This window comes from Vigna umbellata, chromosome 5, assembly GCF_029865625.1.
Source record: "Vigna umbellata cultivar VRB3 chromosome 5, Vumbellata_1.0, whole genome shotgun sequence".
Taxonomy (NCBI): domain Eukaryota; kingdom Viridiplantae; phylum Streptophyta; class Magnoliopsida; order Fabales; family Fabaceae; genus Vigna; species Vigna umbellata.
In genome coordinates, this window is record NC_142169.1 from 17,848,335 (window position 1) to 17,874,402 (window position 26,068).

General features: G+C 34.1%; 2 protein-coding genes across 5 annotated transcripts; both read left to right on the forward strand.

Moving 5' to 3' along the window:
* The first annotated feature begins 1,797 nt into the window (after window positions 1–1,797).
* Window positions 1,798–9,727, forward strand: LOC124830899 (apyrase 2-like). Its single transcript, XM_047304767.2, has 9 exons — window positions 1,798–2,629; window positions 2,878–3,006; window positions 3,254–3,310; window positions 3,409–3,501; window positions 8,086–8,291; window positions 8,424–8,515; window positions 8,673–8,890; window positions 8,992–9,181; window positions 9,269–9,727. The coding sequence occupies exons 1-9, from the start codon at window positions 2,318–2,320 to the stop codon at window positions 9,379–9,381; spliced, it is 1,410 nt and encodes a 469-aa protein (XP_047160723.1). The 5' UTR covers window positions 1,798–2,317; the 3' UTR covers window positions 9,382–9,727.
* Window positions 9,728–20,413: 10,686 nt separating this feature from the next.
* Window positions 20,414–23,423, forward strand: LOC124840144 (uncharacterized). 4 transcript variants are annotated; one of them, XM_047316145.2, is made up of 2 exons: window positions 20,414–22,582; window positions 22,980–23,423. In XM_047316145.2, exon 1 carries the CDS (start codon window positions 20,589–20,591, stop codon window positions 22,422–22,424), a length of 1,836 nt encoding a protein of 611 aa, XP_047172101.1. In that variant the 5' UTR covers window positions 20,414–20,588; the 3' UTR covers window positions 22,425–22,582; window positions 22,980–23,423. The 4 variants fall into 4 exon arrangements, with proteins under 4 accessions (XP_047172101.1, XP_087971402.1, XP_047172100.1 ...); XM_088115276.1 differs by having other exon boundaries at window positions 22,993–23,423; XM_047316144.2 differs by having other exon boundaries at window positions 22,996–23,423.
* The last annotated feature ends 2,645 nt before the right edge of the window (window positions 23,424–26,068 follow it).

Consider the following 26,068-nt stretch of genomic DNA (forward strand, 5'->3'; position numbering starts at 1 on the left):
GGTGACTTATTAGTAAAAGTGCATAGCTTAACCCTAGAAGTGTACCTTACCCTCTAATAGTGTACAACTTAACTAATCTAAATTATAGAGCATCAATACAAACTTAATGATACATAGGCTTGACAACCCCTCTGTTCATGTAGAGTTCGCAATATTATTGAGGTTAAACTAAAAATAATGGTGGAGTTAAATCAATATTATTGAGAAAGCTTTTGATCTATTTTCGTTCCAGTATACGGATATTATTCTCTTACGTTGATTTTGTTTTTTTTGTTTTTGTTTTTAATTAAGGATGAAACCTCTAATAGTTTAGAGTATAGTATACGTAATTGGTAAGTGAACTTGTCTTCAGTATAAAGTATTGAAACTGTTTTATATATAAATGATATTGGTTTGGTAATGCGTTGATTTCTTCAAACATAAATAAATCAGAATGAAGTCAGACTTATTTTATTTATTTTTACAAAAAAAGTTAAATAATAATATGGGTAAGAAAGGCAAATGAAAGCATGTTAATATTGTCAAATTGGAATTGTTATGAAACTTGTTCCCAATCTGTAACTAATTGGTGACTTGACAAGTTTCTAAGAAAATAAGCGTGTTATTAATTTTCTTTTTTTTGAGAAAAGTATACTATAATTTTTTTAATTATTTTAAAGCACATTTTTGGGACATAAATTTTTAAAATAACATTTTTTAAAATATAATAATTTTTTTTGTAATTAGTTAAAGTATTAAATTTAAATCGTACTTATCTCTGCATTTTAACCTATAGAAACCCAATTTCTTAACGTAGATATTAAATGCAAGAGATCAAACTCCTATTTTAATTTTGATAATTTTGGAATAATAATACTTTATGGCCGAATTATTTGCTGGTAACATAAGTGTTTTTAGCCGAGTTTTTTGCTCTAAATTGTTGACTCAGATCTGAATCGGAACCTAAGTTTAGTAAGGTACAGAGCAGTTTTTTTTTTTGGACAATAAGTTTGGTAAAGTTTGGTAAAGTTTTAAAACTTGATTTAGACAATAATTCATTCGTTATCATTTTATATTCGCCCCATTTATCATGACACACTGCGTCGGTGGTGTTAAGTGTAAACAACTATTTTTTATTTATTTGTTTTTTCTTGTATACGTACAATTCTACATACGCTTTTGCCCCCAGTTTGGTATACATACATCATTAGTACCCTGTATAATAAAAGTAAGGTTTTACAATAATACCGATGATATTTAATGTAATTATATATCTACCCACTTTGGCTTTAAGGCCTGTATTTTTTTTTGTCAGTTTTAATTTCTCCTCAAACGTGCTAATTTTTTGCTTAGAACAAAATATAACAACATTTCTTAGGATTTCTAGTAATTTGCACTTGTTTTCTTTTTCTTTTATTATACAAATTTTTTAACTTTCTTGCTATAATCGTATTTCCTTATTACAAATTATGTTAACTCTATTTATTATTCATAACACATTATTTAAATGTGTAGTTTGTGAAATTGTAAATGTAAATAACACATTATTTAAATGCACTCTTATTTGGTATACAGTTTTCGCATTTAAAATTAAATATATAACGATAATAAACATTTTATAATTAGCTGTCAATTAACAGAAAAGGAAAATGGATATACTAAAATAGTGATTTTAAAGGAAGAATGTGCACGTGGAAAGTTCATTCTTTCTCTCGTTCCTACGTATGGTACAGGACACGTAGCCTTATACACTTGCATACAAAATACTTAATACTTATACATTGGGCACAGAGAAAACGCGGAAAGATTAGAAACATAACGACTCGGTTTTTCTCAGACCGAGTCCGACCCGGGGGGCGAGCAAGGCCAACTCAGAAACCTTTTCTTCCTTTGCAATTTACAGTTACACAGCATTTAACCATTTTTCCCGCACAAACAACACAGACACTGACACCCTCTTCTCTCACTACACGAGTGAGTTAGTTAGAGAGAGAAAGAGAGAGATTCAGTGTTGAGTTGCAGAGACGCAACGTGCTTTTTGCATTGGCACAATATAACGGGCACCATCACGCCGTTTTCGCGTCCCTTTCGTTTTTGGATCCATCACCGACGTCGTTTTCCTCTTTTCCAATTAGTTGGTTGAGAATCCCAAGACACAGAGCTGGAGCCGCTACAAGATCCCAAGCAATTGAAGGCTCCGCCCGCCGCCGCCTCCTCCAACGGTCAGATCCGGTACAGGTCGCCGTCCTCGGCTGAGCTCTTTGACGGCCAGGCCAGCAGCAATTCTCCGCCCTCGCACGCCGCCGATCAGCACTCGCAGGAGTTCGAGTCCAGCAAAATGCTGAAGCGCATCGGCCGCCAGGAGTCACTCTCCGACAAGATCTACCGGTTCCGAGGGACTCTGCTTGTTGTCGCGATCCCACTTCTTCTCATTGTGTTCGTCCTCTACGTCATGCCGTCCAGCTCCTCCAACGAGTCCGCCGGAGACTACGCTCTCGTCAACCGCAAAATGTCCCCCAACAAGAAATCCGGAAGTTCCTACGCCGTCATCTTTGACGCCGGCAGCTCCGGCAGCCGTGTCCACGTCTTCCATTTCGATCAAAACCTAGATCTCGTTCACATTGGCAAAGATCTCGAGCTTTTCGTTCAGGTCAAAACAAAGCAAATTAATATTATTACTATTTTAAACGGTTCGGCGTGCAATTTGTGCCATAATGTTGAAGTTTTGCCCATGTTACTTCAGTTGTGGTCACGTTTGTCCTCAATTTACCATACTATCAACGATTGCGATAAAATCCTGATAGTTATAATCTATTATAATAATTTAATTATTATTATTGTTACTATATTATGATTTGCTTGCGTTTTAGGTCTCAGTTGTTTTTTTTTATTTTGCAGCTTAAACCGGGTTTGAGTGCGTACGCTCAAGATCCGAAAAAGGCAGCAGAATCTTTGGTTCCGCTTCTGGATAAAGCTGAGAGTGTTGTTCCTCGTGAATTGCGATCCAAGACAATAGTTCGAGTTGGGGTGCGTCTTTTTTTCTTTTGTTAAATTTATATTTAGTGACCCTATGTTTAGATAGAAGTTGGAACCGTCCTCTTGGAAAATTCTAATTCACATTCCTGAATTTCAGTGCACAAAGTCAAGAAGAGGTTATTGTTTCAGGAATACTTTAGTTCTTCCAACCGGCATCCAAACATACACTAACTCAGTGTGTGTGGTTGTGTTAACTGACGTTTGGGTCCTAATTACGTTGAGTTTGTGTACTTTGCAGGCGACTGCGGGTTTGAGGGCATTGGAAGGAGATGCATCAGATAGGATCTTGCAAGCGGTGGCTATTTATCTGTCTTTCTCAATTCAATGTTATAGCACCTATGTGCAATTTGTTATGTTTTAATTTTTTCTTGCCTAAAATTGCATTCATTTAAGGTAAGGGATTTGCTTAAGGACAAGAGTAGCCTGAGATCTGAAGCTGATGGAGTTACAGTGCTGGATGGAACACAAGAAGGTGCTTATCAATGGGTATGATTCATGAACTTATTGTTGTTAGAACTGGCTACGGCTTTACATCTTTTTAGGCTTGACTATTGGCTTTAGTCCAGTTACTAATGCATCATGACTATGAGGGAATCACAAGTGTTTTCTGTTATATATCACATTGTTAAAAATGTGAATAGTTCATACGGGGACTGTAAGAAAATTGACTATCTCTCACTAACATAGATCATTCGATGGCTTATGGTGATTGTGGTGTATGAATAATGTAAATGAGGTTTTGGTGGCTGTGGTTTCTAACTCTTTCATTTCTTAAGTGAGATGGAGATGAGTTTGAATGACCAAATCGAATGAACCCTCTGCCTTTGGCGTTTGATGTTGCTGAAGATATTTTTGACAAGTTAGCTCAATAGTAGTTTAGCTCCGTGTTCTTACTCATTCCCTTATATTCTTTTCTTATATTACGTTTTTCCATATACTAGGTAGTGGCTTCCTATCACACACAGAAGGAACAGTCTGAGCCGCAAAATACTGGCATAATGACCAACTTGCTAACACAATCTTCATATATATATATATATATATATATATATATTTCTATATTTCAGAAGTTGAAAAATACTATTTTTTAGTCCTTTATGTTTGGCTTGGATTTTGATTGCTGAACTTTCAGTTAGGGCTTGTTATTATATTTTTCTAAAATGGTGGAGCGTGATCCCACTATTTGACTACACTACGGAACTAGAAATTAATTGATATGTCATGTTTATTCTGTTGCTGAACATATATCAAGAAGTCTGAAACAGAGGAGGATAAGGGGCTCTCTTAGAACAATCAGAAAAGAAAAGAAAAAGTTGTAAAAAATGCATTTGCTCTAAAAAGTTGCATTTTCTTAAAATAGAACTTTAATGTTAAAAAGTGGTCTTTTAAGTTTAACTCAATCCCACAAAATCAGCTTGTAAGATGAGGTTTATACTTATTTATATACTTTAAATTGACCTTATCTCTAGTTTACTTCCAATACACTCCTTCACGTTGAGGTATATACCTCTTGTGCGTGGGACTACACATTAATGGGTGGTCCATTGCGGCCATGATGGTGGATGGAACAATAAACATAACAAACAACAAATGTCGTTAGGATAGGAAAACTTACGACTCTGATACCATGTTAATAAGTGGCTTTTAAAGTCTCACTCAACCCCACAAAACCAACTTGTAAATGGAGGTTTGCATCCACTTATACACCCTAAACTGACCTTATCTCATTGGTGTAATTTCACTAGATTTTAATTCTTGGAGAAATTGTTTTATCCATACAAGTAAAACTATAGCCTTATATTCAGCTTCAACACTTGACAAGACAGTGCCTTTTTGCTTCTTGGTTTCCCAAGAAATAATATTCCATCCAATGACAACTCAAGTTTCAGTAGTGGAACCTCTATCTATAAGATAATTTGCCTTGTCAGTGTCACAATACCTAGATACTTAGGTATTTCCTTTATCTTTGTATAACATACTTGTCAACCCTTTTTGAGGAATTTGAGGTGTGAATGACAACATTCCAATGATCAATAATAGGAGTGTACTTAAACTGACTAATCACATCAACTGTAAAACATAGGTCAGGTCTATGATAGTGAGAGAAATAATATTTTCAAAAAGTTTTCTCTATCTCTCTAGGTATGAGAAAAGTTCATTCTATTTTGTCATTGCTTTTTTATTTGGATCTATAGGAGTATCCATGAGTCTCCTCAATCATGCTTGTTTCTTTTAGGATATCTAAGGCCTATTTTCTTTGAGTAATTAAATACCTTCCTTTGTTCGAACCACTTCAATGTCCACAAAGTATTCAAGACATGTAAGATCTTTTGTATGAAAGTGATTGCATAAAAAATGCTTCTTTAGAAAAGAAATTTTTGGCATTATTATTTCTTGTCATGACTATCTTATCAACATGCACATTAAGGTAAATATAATTTCCAAGAGACGAGGGATTTCTCGATGTACATTTCTTTCTTCAAACCACCATGAAGAAAAATATTTTTAATACCAAATGGCTATAGCAGCCAAAATAGCTACTATGTCAAAGAATAGGCAAACAATAGTACCTTTTCGCCACATGAGAAAAAATATATACTAGTAAGACCATATATCTAAGTGTGTCTTTTGTCTACCTATAAGCTTTAAAGTGATCAATTTCATTATTTGGCCCAACTTTAATAGTATAAATCCATTGACATCCATTTGCCTTCTTCCCAAGCCGAAGAGAAACTCATTCCTATGTGCTATTATGTTCAAGAGCTTGTATTTCAACAATCATGGCTTGCCATCATCTAGGATGATCAAGTACATCATTCATATTCCCTGGAATTGTAAAGAGATATGGATGAGATAAATGACAAATAGGATGCAGTCAACCAATGATAGTTTAGAAAATTGTATATATTGAGTGATAATGGTGAAAGACTTCATGAAGAGGACTCACCATTTAACATAAAAACAATGACTCATGTCTTGTAATGGAGGGTGGGAATAGGTGCTGATGTTTGTTTTTGTGGACTTGGAGTATGTGAACAACTTTTAATATTGGTTTCATAGAGTGTCATGAGTAGGAGATATAATAGCTCTTTGGCAAGCATACCAGTTTGTGATAAATAGTAAATGCACAAAAGTCTAAGTACTGAATTCATAGAAACTTGCTATGTAATTATTTAATCAAAAAGAAAATTAATTGTAGGGTTTTGTGAATTCACAAGCAAAAATAAATACCATTTTTGGTATAATAAAATGAATAGGGTCAAATGAGAATTTTAAGGTTTTTGGATAAGAGAATAAAGATTAATCAAATGACTCAAGAATAATGATAATGCAAAATGATGAAAGAGTTTTTGGATATTAATTTTGTTAGCATTCTCATGTTAATTACCTTCTTCCCTAGCCCATCAAGTTGAATTATGTAGTTAATTCAACGATCCACAAAATTGATTTTAACCCAACTCCTTGATGAAGAAAATATCTACATTACTTAAGGGAGAACCTACTTCCTTGCTGAATTTTGTCAAGCAACCAACTTTGAAGTAGAGGACTTACAACTGACTTGGTAGTTTCTTCTCTCATTCTGAGTTGAAGGTTGTACCTTAGTGAAATCATAATAAAAAGTTACAAAAGTTGAATTTGAAATAAAATCTACTAAAAAAAATCATAAAACAACACAAGTATTCAAATATGAGTCCAAAAAAGTATCAAAAGATATCAATACTTGACATTTATAGCAATACCAAACTTCTAATTTGTTTGTTCCCAAGCAAAAACAAAACCGCACAAAGAGTCTAATCTAGAAAACTGAGCATTTTTAGAAAGATAATTTCTAGTCAACAAATCTTTTCTCAATCGTTGGGTAATCTTGTAATTCAATGGAGAAATTACAGCAGTTCCACAACTTCTGGAAGAAGAAATTTCAAAATGACTAGCCATTATAACCTTCAGGAAATGAATTCCTGGACACTTACTCATTACCTATTGTACTTCATGTGTACTTTGGTTGGCTCGTATTTCTTTTATTGGTTTATGATTAGTGGGTTCTCATGCTCACACCAAACTTAGAACCTTCTATTATATTCTACTGTGAGTAATTGTTCCTTAAATCTTAGGTATGAGACAGTTATTTTTTCCTTTTTTTTTTCTGGGGTTCTAAGAAGATCATAATAAAATATCTATTTTCACTATTTAGCTCAAAGGGGTGAGAAGTATAAAAACTTTTAGGAAGACTTTTTGGCCAGTGGCTCACAAAAGAAATAGGTCTTGGTCATATCCTAATACACATACGTATCAAGTAGAAATAAGACTTAAACAAGGCCAATTAGGCTACAATTGCTTTTGTTATTTATTGTTCATTAGCGAAATTGGTGGGAGATGTGGGTGTGGAATACTCAACTTACAAATTTTGTGGCAATTTAGTGAAGTTTGAATTTCAAAACCCTTTGTTAAATGTTTGAGTGATCATCCACATTGCTGGTTGATTTATATGTATTGTAAACTCTCGAATATCTTCTTGAAAATAAAATTATAAAATTCATTTAAAAAATTCATTTAGGTTTGTTGTCGAAGTAGATAAAATTTGCTTCCTCACTTCTCCCCATAGAATGTTTTGCCACCCTACTTACATTCAAACTTCCGTTAATTCTGAATTTCCAACAACTGTAATTGAGTATTATTCTCCACTTTATAATTTTTGGTGGGATTAAGTCTAGGTCCCTTGCCAATATAAAAGTCTTTCATATACAGTTTTCTCATTACATAATTGAATTTTGGAATTTCAAGAGTGTAAAAGCAATGCTTAGACGTGTCACACAAATATAATTTATTTTGAACTTCAAAATTTAGGGAATGATTATTGTTTTTAGAACACAAAATCTAGAGATCTGATAATTTCTTGGAAGTTCATGAGGTGAAGATATGGTCTGGTATAAGTCGTATGCTGCTAGGAAACATTTATTTGTGAAAATATAGTAATCAAGCATGAATATAGGCTACTAGCTGCAACTTGTAAATTAATTATGAACTTTGTGTATTCTCTTCTCTGAAGTTGTACCTTGGGAATTGTTTTAGGTTACGATCAACTATCTATTGGGAAATTTGGGAAAAGAGTATTCAAAGACTGTCGGAGTTGTTGATCTTGGTGGTGGATCTGTTCAAATGGCTTATGCCATCTCAGAGACAGAAGCTGCCACGGCTCCGAAAGTAGCAGATGGAGAGGATCCTTATGTCAGGGAGATGTTCCTGAGGGGAAGGAAATACTACGTCTATGTTCACAGGTTTTCTACTTACTGATTTTTCAGCCTCTAACTAGGAGCTAGTCTTTCTCAATTCCTATTCCATGTTCATCGATATTGTGTATTCTGCTATACTTTTTTCTTATCTGATAGACTTTTACATCTTACTTTCAGTTACCTGCGCTATGGTTTACTAGCTGCTCGTGCAGAGATTTTAAAGGTTTCTGATGATGCTGAAAACCCTTGTATCTTATCTGGCTATGATGGTAAATATACTCCTTTCTTGTATGTTGTATGCGGGATAGTTCTTTTTAACCCTTAATTGGTCATGAAGGAAAAATAGCTTTGAATTAATTTGTATTATTTTTCTTCTTGCCTTATAATTCTGATAAGAAGCTATTTTCTTTAAATAAATATTCTCAGGGTCCTATCTGTATGGGGGAAAGTCGTTTAAGGCTTCATCTTCCTCATCAGGAGCAAACATAAATGAATGCAAAAGTGTTGCTCTTAAGGCTCTCAAAGTTAACGAGATAGCATGTACTCATATGAAGTGTACTTTTGGTGGGATATGGAATGGTGGAGGGGGGGATGGGCAGAAGAATCTTTTTGTTGCATCTTTTTTCTTTGACCGCGCTGCTGAGGTATTTATGATTTTATTTTTTCCAACCTTGGAAGAGTGTTAATAGTCATTGCTTCAAATGGTACTGCATTGCTATTCTAATAATTTATTATTTATTCGTAGGCTGGTTTTGCTGATCCAAACTCGCCAGTTGCGATAGTTCGTCCAGCAGATTTTGAAGATGCAGCTAAGCGAGCATGTCAAACAAAACTTGAGAATGCCAAATCAACTTATCCAAATGTTGAGGAGGGGAACCTTCCTTATCTTTGCATGGATCTCGTATACCAGTATACACTGCTTGTTGATGGGTTTGGTATGTTTTATTCCAGTGCGGAATACCTAAAATGTCGTTTCTACTTATTGTTATCTTCCTGTCCTCATTACTTCAATTTGTTAGCAGGCATATATCCATGGCAAGAAGTTACATTGGTGAAGAAAGTTAAATACGATGATGCCCTCGTTGAGGCAGCATGGCCCCTTGGCAGCGCCATTGAAGCTGTATCATCTACGTAGTGTCACTGGCATCACCACTTAGATTACTTCATCAGAGACATCTAGTGAAACATAATTTTCATCACTGGGATATTGTGGTGAAATAGTGTCGTTCAAGATGATCCGAGATTAACTTTCAGGCTGAATTGAGATTGGATATGGATCTGTGATTCAGAAATAATGGGAGATCATATCTTCATTATTTTTCTATGTAATTAATTACAAACATATCTGATTTAAGATTTTGGAAGATTCATTCGATTCGTTAAGTGCATCTAAATACGTTGTTGTCTTAAGAGACGAACAAAATGGTGATGCTATAACACCATTTCATTTTTGTTTCTATAAATGGTTCCATTCGTGATGATATAGTTAAATCCTTTCTTTTTATCCCATCTTGTTGAAAACCCAGACCTGCGTTGGTATCATGTTACACGTTAAACTAATTCCATGCCGACCATAAACAAGTCACGCATTTGTGAATGGCATAACGTTTGGTATTTCTCGTTATTATTTATTTTGTTTTATGTTTTTCCATTTATTTATATCTAAATAGGCAAATTTTGGGTCATCAAGGAATCAACTTGGGTGAGTTCACTTTGGTGGCAATAGGAATTCAATCGATTCACTTTGACAAGCTCAGTCAAATCGTTAAATGGGATTCTACTGTCAATGCTTGAAACAGGAATTTGATGGATTAATATCTAATTTAAGAAAGATGTAAATACTGGTTATTATTATTTGATAGAGAAAATCATTCCTTTATTCCTTGATATTACTCGTTATTTTACTCTATATTTTTTATTTTCGACCTGGCAATACATTATAGGTTAAATAAGAAATAAATTAATACCTTAGTTTAGATTTGATATTAATTTATGAAGCTTTTGAGTTATATAAGTGCACTTAAGAGACCAAGACAGGAATGTCACGATCTATTCAAGACTTTCTTTAATAAGCTAAGTATATAAATTAATTTAAGTACAAATTATTTCCGTTAATTTCTGTTTTAGATATTTGTGGAGAAACCAGTAGAAGTTATACAGTATAGGATTTTGATTTAATCTTTAGTACTTTCTTTTAACTTAATATCATTACTACGTAATTGTCTATAGTTTTAAAAAATCCATTAAAAACCTTTGGCTTTTACTTGATCTAGATATTACTTTTTAAGTTAAAACCGGATCATATTTTTATTATTCATTATCTTCTAACTAGTGGACAAAAAGTTCAAATTTTGAAGTCTATTTTATAATATTCTAAATTTATATTACATTTAGTCTATTTAAATAGATATCCAAAATCTAAATTTATATTTATGGATTTTAAATCTCATCCTCTTAATTGATTTAAATTGGATTTAGATTGAATTAGATTTTAGATTTTGAAATTTTAAAATCAATGTTGTCTAAGTCGAGCTAAAGCAGTTGAGGATCAAATCAAATCAAGTCGGCCTATCTAAGGTCAAGCAGAGATGGTTTGGAATGAACATTGAATTCAGTTGGTCAAAGACAAAGATCAAGTCAAATCGGTTTAGGTAGAACAGAGTTTGCTCAAGTTGAAGCTCAAGTAGAGTCGCCCTAGACTAAAGAATTGAGTCGAGTCAGTTTGGGTTAAAAAATCAAGTTGAGTTAGTTTGGATTGAAAGTCGAAACGTGTTTATATGGACCAAATATCGAAAGAAGTCAATCTAGGTTGAATATAAAAACAAATTGGTTAAGGTGGTGAGTTGAGCAGAGTCGTCCTACGTGATTTGTGGAAATGGAGCTTATTGTATGTCTGTTGTGTATCTTTTCTTAGAATATGAATGTGTTGTTGATTTGTTTGACTGCATTTTTTAGTAATTTTGTTAAATGTTTTGAAAGAAAAATATGAGAAAAAGATACATTTTTTGTTTACTAATAAATACATTTTCAAGAACTTTTTAGAAGAATGTGAGATTCTAAAAATTTTAATAATTAAAAAAATATACAAATATGGCTAATTATTTGAAGTAAAAGATAAAACAATTTATTAGTTATAAAATTAAAGAATTTATTTTAATTTAAAATATTTATTTTCTAAGAAATAACATAGATAATTCTTCAATTAGAAAAAATATTCATCGAGATTGTTAGATATAATTATATATTATTATTAAATAATAATAAGTGATAATAAAGTATTCTATTTTCCTTAGAGATATTAATTATAAATATATAGGAGAATAAAGTTTAAGGTGAGAATTTTAATAGAATGGGTGACAAGTCAAGGAAGAAGGGAGAAAATTTTAATGGTTGAGTGATAATGCTAATTCTTACCATTATCTAAGCATCATTTTAGTAGCAAAATCAACTCTTCTTTAGCTTATTACTTGCTTAAATCCTCTCTTTTATTTAGTTTTAGTATTTATCTATATTTTGGGCTACATTACGTAAATAATACTCTAATCCCTTGTTTTCTTTGATCTATTTTGAAGTTAGGAAGATCCTCCATTACATTGAAGAGCCTCGATGATCCAAGAAGTCATTGATTTAACAGTCATTTTCGCTTAAGCGAGAATAATTTAGCTTAAGCGAGAATGACTATCTTCTCCAAGAAGAATTCTCGCTTAAGCGAGAATAATTTAGCTTAAGCGAGAATTCGGGCAGTATATATACTCACGAGGCAGAAAGAAAAAGGGTCTTTGGTTCTTTAGAGGCGCGATTTCACGTCTAGAGCTCATGGAGGACGCGAGGAGCTTGTGGGAATATCTCCTCCTCTTCCTTTGGGTCTCCTTCTTCTTCCATCTTCCATGTTTGTAAGCTTTAGGGTTCTCCATGGAAATGGAGAACCAGATTCATCTTGTTAGGGTTAGATGTAGCCTATGAACTCTTGTGTAATGAATGATTGTTTCGTATTTATAAATGCCTTTTCTATCTATTACTAGTATTCTTGTTTCCGATCTTAAAGCTTGCATGTAATGGGGACGTTCATGACTTGATTTTAGGGTTTCATTGAGCCAGGGATGGGATATGAAATCTTGAACTGAAACAAGAGTCCTTGTGGGTCATTGAGCCAGGGATGGGATATGATTCACATGTTGTCTTAGATCCTAGTTCTTAATGCGGGTTTGCTTGTTAGATTGTCCAAGGGATTGGAGTTTGATAAGGAAAACCTAGGCTCTTTCACCTAAGGGATTAGGGCTAGAGTGTTTTAGTGGATTGACTTTAGTAAATTGATAGAGAGGAGATGAAATTGGTTATACACAAGAGTGCATTGGTGAAAACTAACCTTAACAATGTCATTTCATACCATTTCTAGTCTTTTCCATTTCCAAGTGCCTTCAATACCAAAGTCCAACCTTGTAATTACTTGTGAATTTATCTTTTTGCACATATTCTTAAATGATGAGTTGTTCTTGAGTCTAGATGAGTTGTTAATCGCACAATTTTCTAGTATTACGAGTCTCTTGGGAAAACGATACCTGGTCTTACCACGGTTTATTACTTGAACGATTTGGTGCACTTGCCAAAGAGATTAACAAGTTTTTGGCGCCGTTGCCGGGGACTCGTGTCAATACTAGACTTTTGTGAGGTTTCTAACTTATGTAGACTTGATTTTGTATATAGAACTAACTCTTTTGTTGTAAATAGATTTTCACTTTTATTTGGGCTAATTTGTGGCTTTAGCCTAGTTGTGTCTAAGTGTATGCAGGGATGTTCACATAAGGAGGACTGCAGCCTCAAAAGCATCATGAAGACCCTGAGATTGAAGGAATTATAGGACACAAGGAGACAACTATGTTGAGCATCACAAGCTGCCACAAATTCTTCCTCCCTTGAAGATGCTCCAAGTGCTACGTAAAAGATGAACAAGAAAGGGAGAAGAAAAAGAGAAAGACTAGTCACCACCACCCTTTGATGAGAGACAAGGAACTCAAGCCTAGCAAGCCAAAGTTGATCAAGAGGATTGAGTGTTTTAAGATGTCAAGGTAGTGGAAGGGCAAAAATGAAGATTCTTATGCTATGAGAATTGATTTGGTGACTAGAAAGTGATTAAAGAAGAGTTGGTGAAAGGAGCACACCAACAACAACATTTGCACTTCATTGAGTAAACCGTCAAGCTAATGACGTTAAACAAGCGCTTTTGGGAGGCAACCCAATTTTCTTACCCTTTTTACTTGTGTTTGTGTTGTTTTAGTGTCATGTGCTTGTATGTGTTTCAATTTCAATTAGTGACTTGTGTTATGCATGTTTGTATTTTATTGCATGTTTGTGATTTTTGAGTTGTAATGTTGTTTTTGTGGTTTGTATAAGTATATTATGTTATTTGTAGCTTGGTTTGTGTGTAAGTGCATTGAATGAAGGTATGAAACTAAAAATCACAAATTGAATGGCCAATCTCGCAAGAATCTGCATTATTTTCGCTTAGGCTAAACTTTCTCGCTTAGGCGAGCTATGCAGAAAAATGAAAAAATAAGTTTTGCTGATATTTTCGCTTAGGCTAAAGAAGATTCGCTTAGGCGAGAATTGAATTGGAATTTAAGGTGCTCACTGGAATAGTTTCGCTTAAGCTAAAACTAAATCGCCTAGGCGAGATTTAGGCTAAAAATTGGGGTACCCACTGGAACAAGTTCGCTTAAGCGAAAATATTGTAGCTTAGGCGAAAATTTCTAGTGCAAATCTAGCTTAAGCGAAATAATTTTAGCTTAAGCGAAAAATGTTTAGCTTAAGCGAAAAATGTTTAGCTTAAGCGAAAAAGTTTTAGCTTAAGCTAAAATCTGATATGGTGCCCCCAATACTGGTTCTGCACGTTTGTTTTTGTTGATTGATTTTGAATTTTCTCTTTCTTTGCACTCTTTCACACACTTCTTTTGATGTGTTTTTAAACCTTTTTGTGTTGTTGTACCTTTGGGAAGCTTAATTTTAAGACTTCCCTCTATGTTCATGTACTTTTGTCTTTGTTTGTTTTGACTTTCATTGTTTTGTTTCTTTGCTTTCTTTTGCACATTTCTTTTAGTATGTTTTTGGACCTTTCTCTTCAATTATTGACTATGAGATACTAATTTTACTTTGAGCTTTCTTGTTACAGGATAAGATCTTCCTTAGGAATTAAAGAGTTCAAAACCACCATTGGTCAACCTTTGAGGCATGCCTGAGCTGAGAAACATATGACTTGAAGATTTTGCTGCTCGTGTAGCATGGCCTGGGGGCCAGGCCCCTACTGATGGGGGAGGTGGAGCAGTTGCGGAGTATAAGCTACTAGAGGAGGAAGATGTTACATATGAAAAGTAAAGATAGTGTTCTACACTGTTGGAGCTGCAAAGAGTCCATTTTGATCGGTTTTTCAGTTTTAATTTCCCGTTCTTATTTAGTTTCAGTTTTTGTGTTTTTGATTTCTTTTTGACTCGCCTAGTGGATAGTTCTTTTGCAATTGGTTTGGTGATTCGAGTGAATCATATGTTATGCTTGAATTGAATACAAATCTTTTGTGCTTGCTCTTTATCTATGAAAATTTCTTTGAAAATTTAATTGAGATTATGTGGTTAAGTTTGTTGAATAGAGGTTGTGGTTGCTTGTATATGTTTAGATGGATGCTTGGTTTTAATTGTGATCAATATTCTTGGCATGATGTTTATCAAACTTTGGAACCCTGAGTAAACCTGTGAGATGTTGTGCCCAAAGTTTATTGTTGAGTGCTATCACTTTGAAATCACAGTTGATTTTGCCTGAGTTTCTCTATTTGAACTATTTGCTTGCTTGTTACAAATGATCAAGGCCATCTTGTCCTTCAACTCTTCTACATTTTTGAGCCTAAAAGCCAATGCAAAACACTTGAACCTTGAAGAAAAACTTTCTCACCCCTGGAACCTTAAGCTTATTGAAAAATCCTTAACCTCCTTACCTTGAGTTGAGATGAACATATATGTTAGGATGAGGAGAATGGTTTAAGTTTGGGGGAGTTTTTGAAATAAGGGAGCATTGAGAAATAGCAAAATGAGTCAAAAAGAAAGAAAAAGAAGAAAGAAGAAGAGAAATAAAAATGAATTCATTGAAAAAGAATTGGGAAATAAGTTGAGAAGTGGTTTATCCAATTGTGAAGCAAAGAGAGAGACTAATGTTATATCATGAAGTAAATTGTTTTATCTCTTAGCTCAAGGTGCTTTGTTGTCCAGAAAAACTAATTTTTCTTCTTAGCCCAACCACATTACAAGCCTTAAAAAGTCCTTGTGATGCTAACTTGCTTGTGAATGTGTTTGATATTGTGAAACGAACGGCAAATTTAATTTGTATAACACTGTGATAGTTGAGAGTTAGACACACATCCTTATACACCATTGTGCTTGAGTGAAACACTTTCCTTGGTGAAGGATGGTTCCATGCATTCAATGAAAACATCTTGCCACGTTTGTGGATCTATCAATTACATCTATCTTGTGATTTAAATTATGAGCACCATGATTGAAGTTTAGCTTGCTAAGGCCATTTTATCTCTTGAATGTAATTTCCAAGTTGAGCAAGCATGATTGATTTTGTTTATTTGATTGAAACTATGCTTGAGTTGCTAGACTATCGTGATTGAATTGTTTACTACGTGAAGTACTTTTGCTTGAGGACAAGCAAAGTTGTAAGTTTGGGGGAGTTTGATAATGCTAATTCTTACCATTATCTAAGCATCATTTTAGTAGCAAAATCAACTCTTCTTTAGCTTATTACTTGCTTAAATCCTCTCTTTTATTTAGTTTTAGTATTTATCTATATTTTGGGCTACATTACGTAAATAATACTCTAATCCCTTGTTTTCTTTGATCTATTTTGATGTTAGGAAGATCCTCCATTACATTGAAGAGCCTCGATGATCCAAGAAGTCATTGATTTAACAGTCATTTTCGCTTAAGCGAGAATAATTTAGCTTAAGCGAGAATGACTATCTTCTCCAAGAAGAATTCTCGCTTAAGCGAGAATAATTTAGCTTAAGCGAGAATTCGGGCAGTATATATACTCACGAGGCAGAAAGAAAAAGGGTCTTTGGTTCTTTAGAGGCGCGATTTCACGTCTAGAGCTCATGGAGGGCGCGAGGAGCTTGTGGGAATATCTCCTCCTCTTCCTTTGGGTCTCCTTCTTCTTCCATCTTCCATGTTTGTAAGCTTTAGGGTTCTCCATGGAAATGGAGAACCAGATTCATCTTGTTAGGGTTAGATGTAGCCTATGAACTCTTGTGTAATGAATGATTGTTTCGTATTTATAAATGCCTTTTCTATCTATTACTAGTATTCTTGTTTCCGATCTTAAAGCTTGCATGTAATGGGGACGTTCATGACTTGATTTTAGGGTTTCATTGAGCCAGGGATGGGATATGAAATCTTGAACTGAAACAAGAGTCCTTGTGGGTCATTGAGCCAGGGATGGGATATGATTCACATGTTGTCTTAGATCCTAGTTCTTAATGCGGGTTTGCTTGTTAGATTGTCCAAGGGATTGGAGTTTGATAAGGAAAACCTAGGCTCTTTCACCTAAGGGATTAGGGCTAGAGTGTTTTAGTGGATTGACTTTAGTAAATTGATAGAGAGGAGATGAAATTGGTTATACACAAGAGTGCATTGGTGAAAACTAACCTTAACAATGTCATTTCATACCATTTCTAGTCTTTTCCATTTCCAAGTGCCTTCAATACCAAAGTCCAACCTTGTAATTACTTGTGAATTTATCTTTTTGCACATATTCTTAAATGATGAGTTGTTCTTGAGTCTAGATGAGTTGTTAATCGCACAATTTTCTAGTATTACGAGTCTCTTGGGAAAACGATACCTGGTCTTACCACGGTTTATTACTTGAACGATTTGGTGCACTTGCCAAAGAGATTAACATTGAGTTTTGAAGGGAAAGAAGGAAGAAGTGAAGAGTAAGAGTTAGAGGGAGCTTACATTTTTATTTTATTATATTCTTGCATGTTTGTGCATGGTGACTCAACGAAAAGTGATGAAAGGTAACTGTGCATAGTTGTACCAAAGCTAAACTTCACCAGGGATTTCAAAGGAAGTAATGGGAAATGACACAAGTATACTTCATTGGGGTTTCCAAGGAGAGTAATAAAAAGTGACACTTGTATTGTTAAGACAAGATCATCTATAAGTTCGAACTGTCTAAATATCCTCATATGTCTTGAAGTTGATCAAACAACAATAAACGAAATGAGCGTATGAAATAGTGTTATCTTGGAAATAGCAATGTAGCTAAAAGATAAGTGGTTTATGAAAAAGCTTTGTGAAAACTAAATACCATGAGAAAAACTTTAGTAAACACATCAATACATGAACAAACACACTACTAAACGATTCCCCTTTTAAATGCCTTAATGAGAGTCTTGTTGAATACACTTGTATTATACACAATGCTTAAACAAGCTCTCAATATGTCTTGATAGATAAACTGTAAAAAGATGTTTTTGGAAGGTACGATAAAAGTCTTAAACGATGATCCAAAAACTTCTGTTGAAAGACACCTTGCTAAACGCGTTTTTGAATGGAACAAAGATAACTTGAAGAAGTGTTTTCAATAAAAGCCTTAGATAGGCTAGACGATACCTTATGCCAAACAATTTCTTTCATCCAACGATGAAATCTTCATAAAATACTTGGTATCTTAGTTAAACTGTCAATTCTTGCCTAAACGATAGAAAATATGAAAAACACTTTGTTATTCTGAATATGCATTAAATGCACAACGTTTAAAAACAACAAAAACGATAAGAAAAAGGACATATATGCCTGCATACATATCTACTCTACTCTATGCATATTACCTATGTCAAGTATCCATGGCTCCATCCTATACAAATCAGAAGTGGACGTTAGAGACAAAAAAGACATTCACAAAATGTTCTCTCTATCAAAAGTCGTGCTAGAACATTCGTACAACCTACTTTTGATATTTGGACTGAAAAAGAACGTATGCTCTGATAAGTTAACTTTAACCAGTGGTTGCTACCTACAATAAGGCTAAGAAGATCCAAAGATCAAAGCAAAATACTATCTAACAAACATTTACTTGAAGCCTATAAATTGAAGAAATGAGTAAGAGAGCACACGAACAAAAATAAAATATATGTAAAGAAAAGCTCAAAAGAAAAAGAAAATACTCCCAAGCTTCACAGAATCATAAGCTTACTGTTGTAAGAAGAGAGAAAAACTCTAAGAGTCTATTATATTGAATTGTATTGTTTATACATCCTCTCTACGAGAGTATTCATGTAATGACATGTAAGCAATCTGTTTGATTGAAAATTCTTAAGAGAATTCAAAACCTTAACGCTTAACTCGCTAGGGTTAAACGATAGCTAGACGGGTTTGTCTAGTGGAAACTAGGAGTGAGTGAAACTCAACTAGATAGTGTATCGAGAAGATACCAGAAGTGTCTAGGGATACCATAAGTGGTGAAGAATATTACACAACCAGGAGTAGGTGAAACTCAGTTCTAGTGAAAGTAACGAGAGTTACTTAGAGTGACTAGGTGATACTAGAAGAGGTAAAAATACTCAGTTGTAATCTTGTTGAAGATTATAGTGGAACTCTCTAAGAGGTCTTAAAGGAGAACTGAACGTAACTCGGTGGAGTGAACCAATATAAAAATAACTATGTTTATTGCCTTAATCTTACTAAATATTTCTCTTATAAACCCTGCAGATGCGCACTATCTTAATCATTATAAATCTTGTCACCAAACACTATTTTTATTAAGAGTTGGCTTTGTCAAAATGCTGTAGAAAATTTGTTTGAACGATTGAAAAATATTTGTTTGAAGAGCCTACAGTTTGAATATAACCTTCAAGTTAAGGGGATAATAACTTACATATAAATCTTTCTAAAGGTTGTTAAATTATATCCTTTGTAAAAATTTTCCTATAATAATATTCAACCCCCCTCCCCCTTTCTAGTGTTTTCTAAGTATTTCATGTAATGGTAAGTTGCGTGCAATAATTATAAATCGGCTTTTAATGTTGATTTTATGATAGTACAAATGTTGAGGAAGAAGCACATAGTTAGGAAAGAGGTCAATATCGTTGAATGTTTGAGATAATCTTTTAATCTTATATTTTTCCTTCTCAATAAAGTTGGTTTTGTAAAACAATTTATTTTTTAATTGAGATTTTCAACAAAATAAGAATGAAGTTTTATTTTAAATTATTTAATTTGACTTAATTATAGATTTTAGAAGGAAAAAATTTGGTTGTTACACGAAAGGTTGAGCTCAATCGTCTTGGACCATAGTTCAAGCAAAGTTGACCAAGATCGAATATCAAACTAAGTCGTCCCAATTGAAGGTCAAATTGAGTTGGTCTGGGTTAAAGGTCAGACTAAGTCAGTCCAAACCGAAATTTAATCAAGTCGGCGCTAACTGAAAGTCAACAAAGTCAACCTCAATTAAAGGTTGACAAAGTGCTTTACTAAAAGTTAACTCAAGTTGACCTATCTCATGTCTAATGGATCCAATAGTCATATACATTTTATTGATCTTACTATAGTAATCTAATTGAAAATATAAATTATCCAATAATTAAATACATTTTATCCAATTTAAATGGAATTAAAAATGATCTTATAGATTCAATTCATTTAATTAAATCTAGATTGGATATGAAAAATTCAATCCATACTCATCCTTACTTCAATGAAAAGTGCAGTAAAATTGAAAGTAAGACTGAAGGTGTAAAACAATCTATATTTCCGAATGAGAGATGAAAGTAGAGGTCATTTAGTCAAATCAATATCTATGTTATGAATGTATCCAAATATTAAACTATACTTAATTGTTTACTTAACCAATAATTTGATTTTGGGCTCGTTTATTTACGTGAAAAATTATTTTCTAATGTTACTTTCATTTTTCAATATAAAATAAATCCGTGATTAAGATAAGAGTACTTTAGGCAGGGTAGAGTCTTTGAACCGAAGGTTTAGGAATTGTAAGAAGTAAAAGAAACTAAGGTTGTGAAGAGTAAAACGAGAGGTTCAATAAGTCACTAACCCAAGAGCTTTTCAACGGAGTAGGAAATTTCTTTCTCAAATATTCTATAAAATAGAACCCGCGATTCCTGTGAACACCACGGCACACGGCTTTAGATTCGTAGTTCACCTTTGCTTTTAGTTTCTTTTAGTCATTTTCACAAACATCTTTCGCTCAACGTTAACCGAAGAAATTTGGGTCATAATATTCTGGCGCTCTGTCCAATTTCGAAAGATTGAAGTGTGCATTGCTTATTCGTCAGCCATGAACAGAATCGGCTCTAGATTATCTCATCTCTCTGTTGTGCTATTACGCATCAACCATAACTCACTCATTGTTAATCGTTGTCATGTAGTAGAACAGCCCCTTATGAGTGAAGCTTTCAATTTCATTAATCCTTTTAAGTATGACAGATTTTTAGCTCTGCCAAATTTTGGTTTATCAGTCAGGTCTTTTTCTACTTCATCTTCAACCAGAAGCCCTGGGGAGGCAACTGATGCCCCCGCACACGAGGCCTTGAGTGATGAAGATGATGGGGGTGGGGATGAGGATGATGATTATGATGATGGTCATGGCAAGAATAAAGATAAGAATGATACCCATTGTAATAAGTTACATTTAAGAGATGATGGTCTTGCCCCAGATGTTAACATCATTTTGGATATAATGCAGGAGATGGGTTCTGGACCATCTGACATTAAGCAAAAGCTTGAGAATTGCAGTGTCGCGCTATCACAAGAGCTGGTTGGGGAGGTCCTTTCAAAAACTCGCAATGATTGGGAAGCGGCTTTCACATTTTTCTTATGGGCTGGCAAGCAGCCTGGGTATACTCATTCGGTTCGGGAGTATCATTCTATGATCTCCATTCTCGGAAAAATGAGGAAGTTTGATACTGCTTGGACCTTAATTGAGGAAATGAGAGGAGGTAGAACTGGCCCATCTCTTGTCACTCCACAGACATTGTTGATCATGATCAGGAGATACTGTGCTGTACATGATGTTGCAAGGGCTATCAATACTTTCTATGCTTATAAACGGTTTAGCTTTCAAATCGGGCTAGAGGAATTTCAGAGTCTTCTTTCTGCCCTTTGCCGGTATAAGAATGTGCAGGATGCTGAGAACTTACTGTTCTGCAACAAAAATGTATTCCCACTTGACATTAAAAGCTTTAACATAATTCTGAATGGATGGTGTAATTTGATTGTTAGCACTAGTCATGCAGAAAGAATATGGAAGGAGATAAGCAAGAGAGGACTCAAACACGATGTTGTCTCTTATGGAAGTATCATATCTTGCTATTCAAAATCTTCTACACTTTACAAGGTGCTTAGGATGTTTGACGAGATGAAGAAAAGGAAGATCACTCCCGATAGGAAGGTTTATAATGCTGTGATTTATGCTCTAGCAAAGGGTAGACTTTTGAAAGAAGCTGTCAATCTCATTGGAAAAATGGAGGACAACAACATCATTCCGGATGTTGTTACTTACAACTCCTTGATCAAGCCTCTTTGTAAAGCTCGCAAAGTTGATGAAGCTAAACAACTTTTTGATGAGATGTTGAAGCGGAGTCTTTCCCCAACAATTCAAACTTTCCATGCTTTCTTCCGTATGTTAAGGACCAAGGAAGAAGTATTTGAGCTCTTGGACAAAATGAGAGAGCTGGGATGCTACCCAACCAATGAGACTTATATAATGTTGATAAGAAAGTTTTGCCGTTGGCGCCAGCTTGATGATGTATTTAAGATATGGGATGCAATGAAGGAAGATGGAATCGGCCATGATCGTAGTTCATATATAGTACTGATTCATGGGCTGTTTCTAAATGGAAAGCTAGAAGATGCATTCAGATACTATGCAGAGATGCAAGAGAAAGGCTACCTACCTGAACCAAAGACAGAAGAAATACTTCAGGCATGGGTTTCTGGGAAACAGTCAACGGAGGGCCAGGTGACAGATTTAGAACCTAATCGATATGAAAATGATAGTTTTAAAAATAAAGTGAAGGACATACCCAGTAAATTTGATAGGGAAAAAAATTTTCTTCGCCAAGCTGAGACCAGAAGAGTAACAAGAGAGCGAGGTTTTTCTTTGTTGGATTAAGACGAGGTCCGTCCAATGACACTTTAATACTATACCTTTGAAGATGACACTTATGGGTCAGCATACCTCAAATTCAATTTTATTTACCCGAAGGAGGTGGATGGCATGCGGGTCTATAGCCAGACTTCAATTTCCTCATCATAAACAAGAGCTGCAAGGTTAGTGCAATGCAAAGACATCCGAAGTTTGTTTATTGTTATAGGATTTAAGACTTTTCGGTTAAAATTTAGTCATATAAATTTAATTGCTTCTTTACTAGCGGTTAACCTTGGTGAATGTTGTTAATACTAGAGCTGAACAAAAGGCGCTTGAATGTATTTTCATGAGTTTGGTATTAATTCCGCAAGTGCATCTAGAAACTCAATCTACTGTTGTGATTGTTTAGATTGCAGAGAAAAATGTGAATTGATAGTTGCTTATTGGTCAGTTTATTATACAATCTACTTTAGAAGTAAAATTAACACAAATGAAGTTAACACATCGACGAAAGTAATTAATTACTTTATGAAATTGCACGAAAATTTTAACATTGATCATGACTTGAACTTTCTTTAGTTTTGTTACGCAGCAGGGTGTAACAGAACATCTTTTATTTCGTGCCTTTGGCCCTGTGATTTAAGATCTCCTGTGGCGTCTGTTTTTATGTAGTTAGCGCTTTTGTCTTACGGGTTGTTAAAGTCCCTGCAAACATGATATTTTCCCATGAGCCATCACTCAACTATTCTGGAGACTGGAGATTATTTGATCCTGGGGTTGAAGTGACTGAGGCTTCATTGCTAGAACTTAAGCCTATACCTGAACCCCTGACCAGGTCTCAAAAGAGCGTCATTGTCAATCAGGTAAACTGGATTGTTGATTACATAATACACCGTGGAAGCCATGTAGTTGAGGGTTATTTTGGTGCCCTTTCTAATTGTTTTTATTTTGGACCTTGTAATATAAGAATAAATTTGTAATGCTATTGCTATCTAATCAACTCTGTATGAAGATTTTTCATGATGACAGTTTGCATCCATATAGCATGATTTAACATTTTTCTATTAAACCTTTCGATGGAGGGTGTTAAGAAGTAGATTTTAAGCTTAACTCAATCTCGCAAAACTGGTTTATAAAGTAAGGTTTACACCCACATATATACTATAATCCAACACACACCCCTCTTGCCGAGGTATATACATCTCAAGCATGAGACTTGATATTAATGGATGGTTTGATAGCGATCCAATAATAGGCGGAACAATATGCTCAACAAACAACAAATCTTGTTAAGATATGTTTTAATAATGATTCTAATACCATGTTAAGAATTGAACTTTAAGCCTAACTCAATCCTACAAACAATAAATCTTGTTAGGATAGATTTTAATAATGACTCTGATACCATTTAAGAAGTGAACTTTAAACCTAACTCAATCCCACAAAACCGACTTGTAAATGTGGCATCCACATAGGTTTCAACAAACAACAAATCTCGTTAGGATATGTTTTAACAATGACTCTGATACTATGTTAAGAAATGAACTTTATGTCTAACTCAATCTCACAAAACCGACTTATGGATGTAGGACCCACATGTGTACTATAATCTAATATACGCTACGCTGCCAGATGCATGGTCTATTATTCATGTAATGCACCACCCATAGAGTAGAACAGGGAGTTCGCGAAAGAAGGTTAGTATTAGTGAGGTGCATGAGTGAGCTGACTGTGTGGAATCTGTAACTTTGATTGATACGTGGGTTCTTACTAATGGTCTAATGGTTCTTAGTGGTATAGGTAACTTTAATTGTGGGTGAGGTTTGGGTGATCAAAATGAAGAATGTTGAGAGAGACTATGTCGTTCTGCAAAGGTTACGAGAAATGAATGAGAGAAAAAGGAAATGAACCAGGACAAGATTGGTTCTTACCAACTCGACTAGTTCATGTAGCTTGGGATAAACTTTGATCAACCTCTAGCTCCCACTTGGATAAAGCTAATGAACACCGCCAAATGACAGGAGGACCTCTAGCTCCACCTTGGATTAGCTAAGGGGCACTATCGAAGAAAAACAAGAGACAACCACCATTTGAACTTAGATCAAGGCCAGGAAAAGTTTTTCAAAATCTGATAATATTTCGTATGTCTTGATTACAACTATAATGCACATGCATATATATATCATGCAATCACACTCAAGAAAATGCACTTATAATCCTGTGAACAATTCTCAAGAGAATTATCAATAATTGTATAAACACTTTGTAAACACTACGCTAACATGATGTATTTAAGAAATCACAAAGTTTAAGAAAGTAATCACTTGACTCTGATGGACCGCAAATACTAGAATCAATTTTAAGCAAGCAAATTTCACTAAATAGCCTTGATTTTGATGTTATAACAAGAATGATGTTTTAACAAATATTACAACTTTTTGGAGAGTTTCTTGTATATGTTTGTAAGTAATAGATATGAAAATAATTTATAATTATCTACAAGAATTTTGAAAACAGTTTATAGAAAACATTTTTACGTAACTTAATCGATTGCATTAAGTATTAACCAATAATTTTGTTATAAGTTTTCTAGAAATGCAATTGGAACAATTTTTGATTATGCTTCCTCTATTGCAAAAGCATGGATAAGCATAAGTAGATGGATGATAAATTATAAGATATAATGAATTATAAGTATAAGGTTGTTAAAAGCATTTTGATACAATTGAAAACATAATCAAGCATATTAAAGAGACATGTATCAACACATCACCCATCTTCATTGCTTCTCTCTTTAACACTTTATCTAAATCCCTTCATATCCAAGACTCTAATGGATACAAGGTTCTTCTTAAATCTTGTGACATATATGATGTTGGTCTACATAAGAATTATAAAATATTTCAAAGGGAGATAGTCTTAAGCAAATGAAACATGTAATAAAAGATGGTAATGATGACCCCATTATCACATATCATTTGTAAATTGTAAAAAGTTCATTAATCAACAAAGATTACAAGTATTTATTACTATCACTTTTATTTACAACGAGTATATAAAATCACTAATGATTATTCGAATACAAAATGTCTCTTTAGATTATATGTTAGTTTTCTTCTAAGATTAAGCATCAAGTACATAATGTATTTGCAAGTTGAGTACATATAAAACCTTTTAGATGATATACAAGATTTTTTAAATACTATGTTCACTCTCAACAAAGGGGACATAAAATATACACTCCTTGCTTTAAAGACTTAACTTAAAAAAAATAAAAGATATACAAATCCAAGCACATTCTTTCTTACATCTAGGAGACAAGCTATAAATTAAGCACTTGAAGGTTTTGATTGTGCAAATAAAGTTTGCTTATTGTAAATATAATCCTTACTTTTTTCTGCATGGAAAATTTCCTTTTAGCCAATGTCTAGAAAGGAATGTTGTAGCTTGTTTGTTTAAAAGTTGATGATTTTATGTAGATTCTTCTACATTTGTAGTATGAAAAGATATGCAAGTCACACTCTTTATCTTTTTTGTGCTTATACTTTTGCTAATATCGTACTGACTAAACTCATGCAAATGAATGATACTTTGTTTCAAAATCTTCTTCGAGAAGTATTCTTTGTCAACTTTGTAGTTATTGGACGACATTACATCTTAGAGAAACC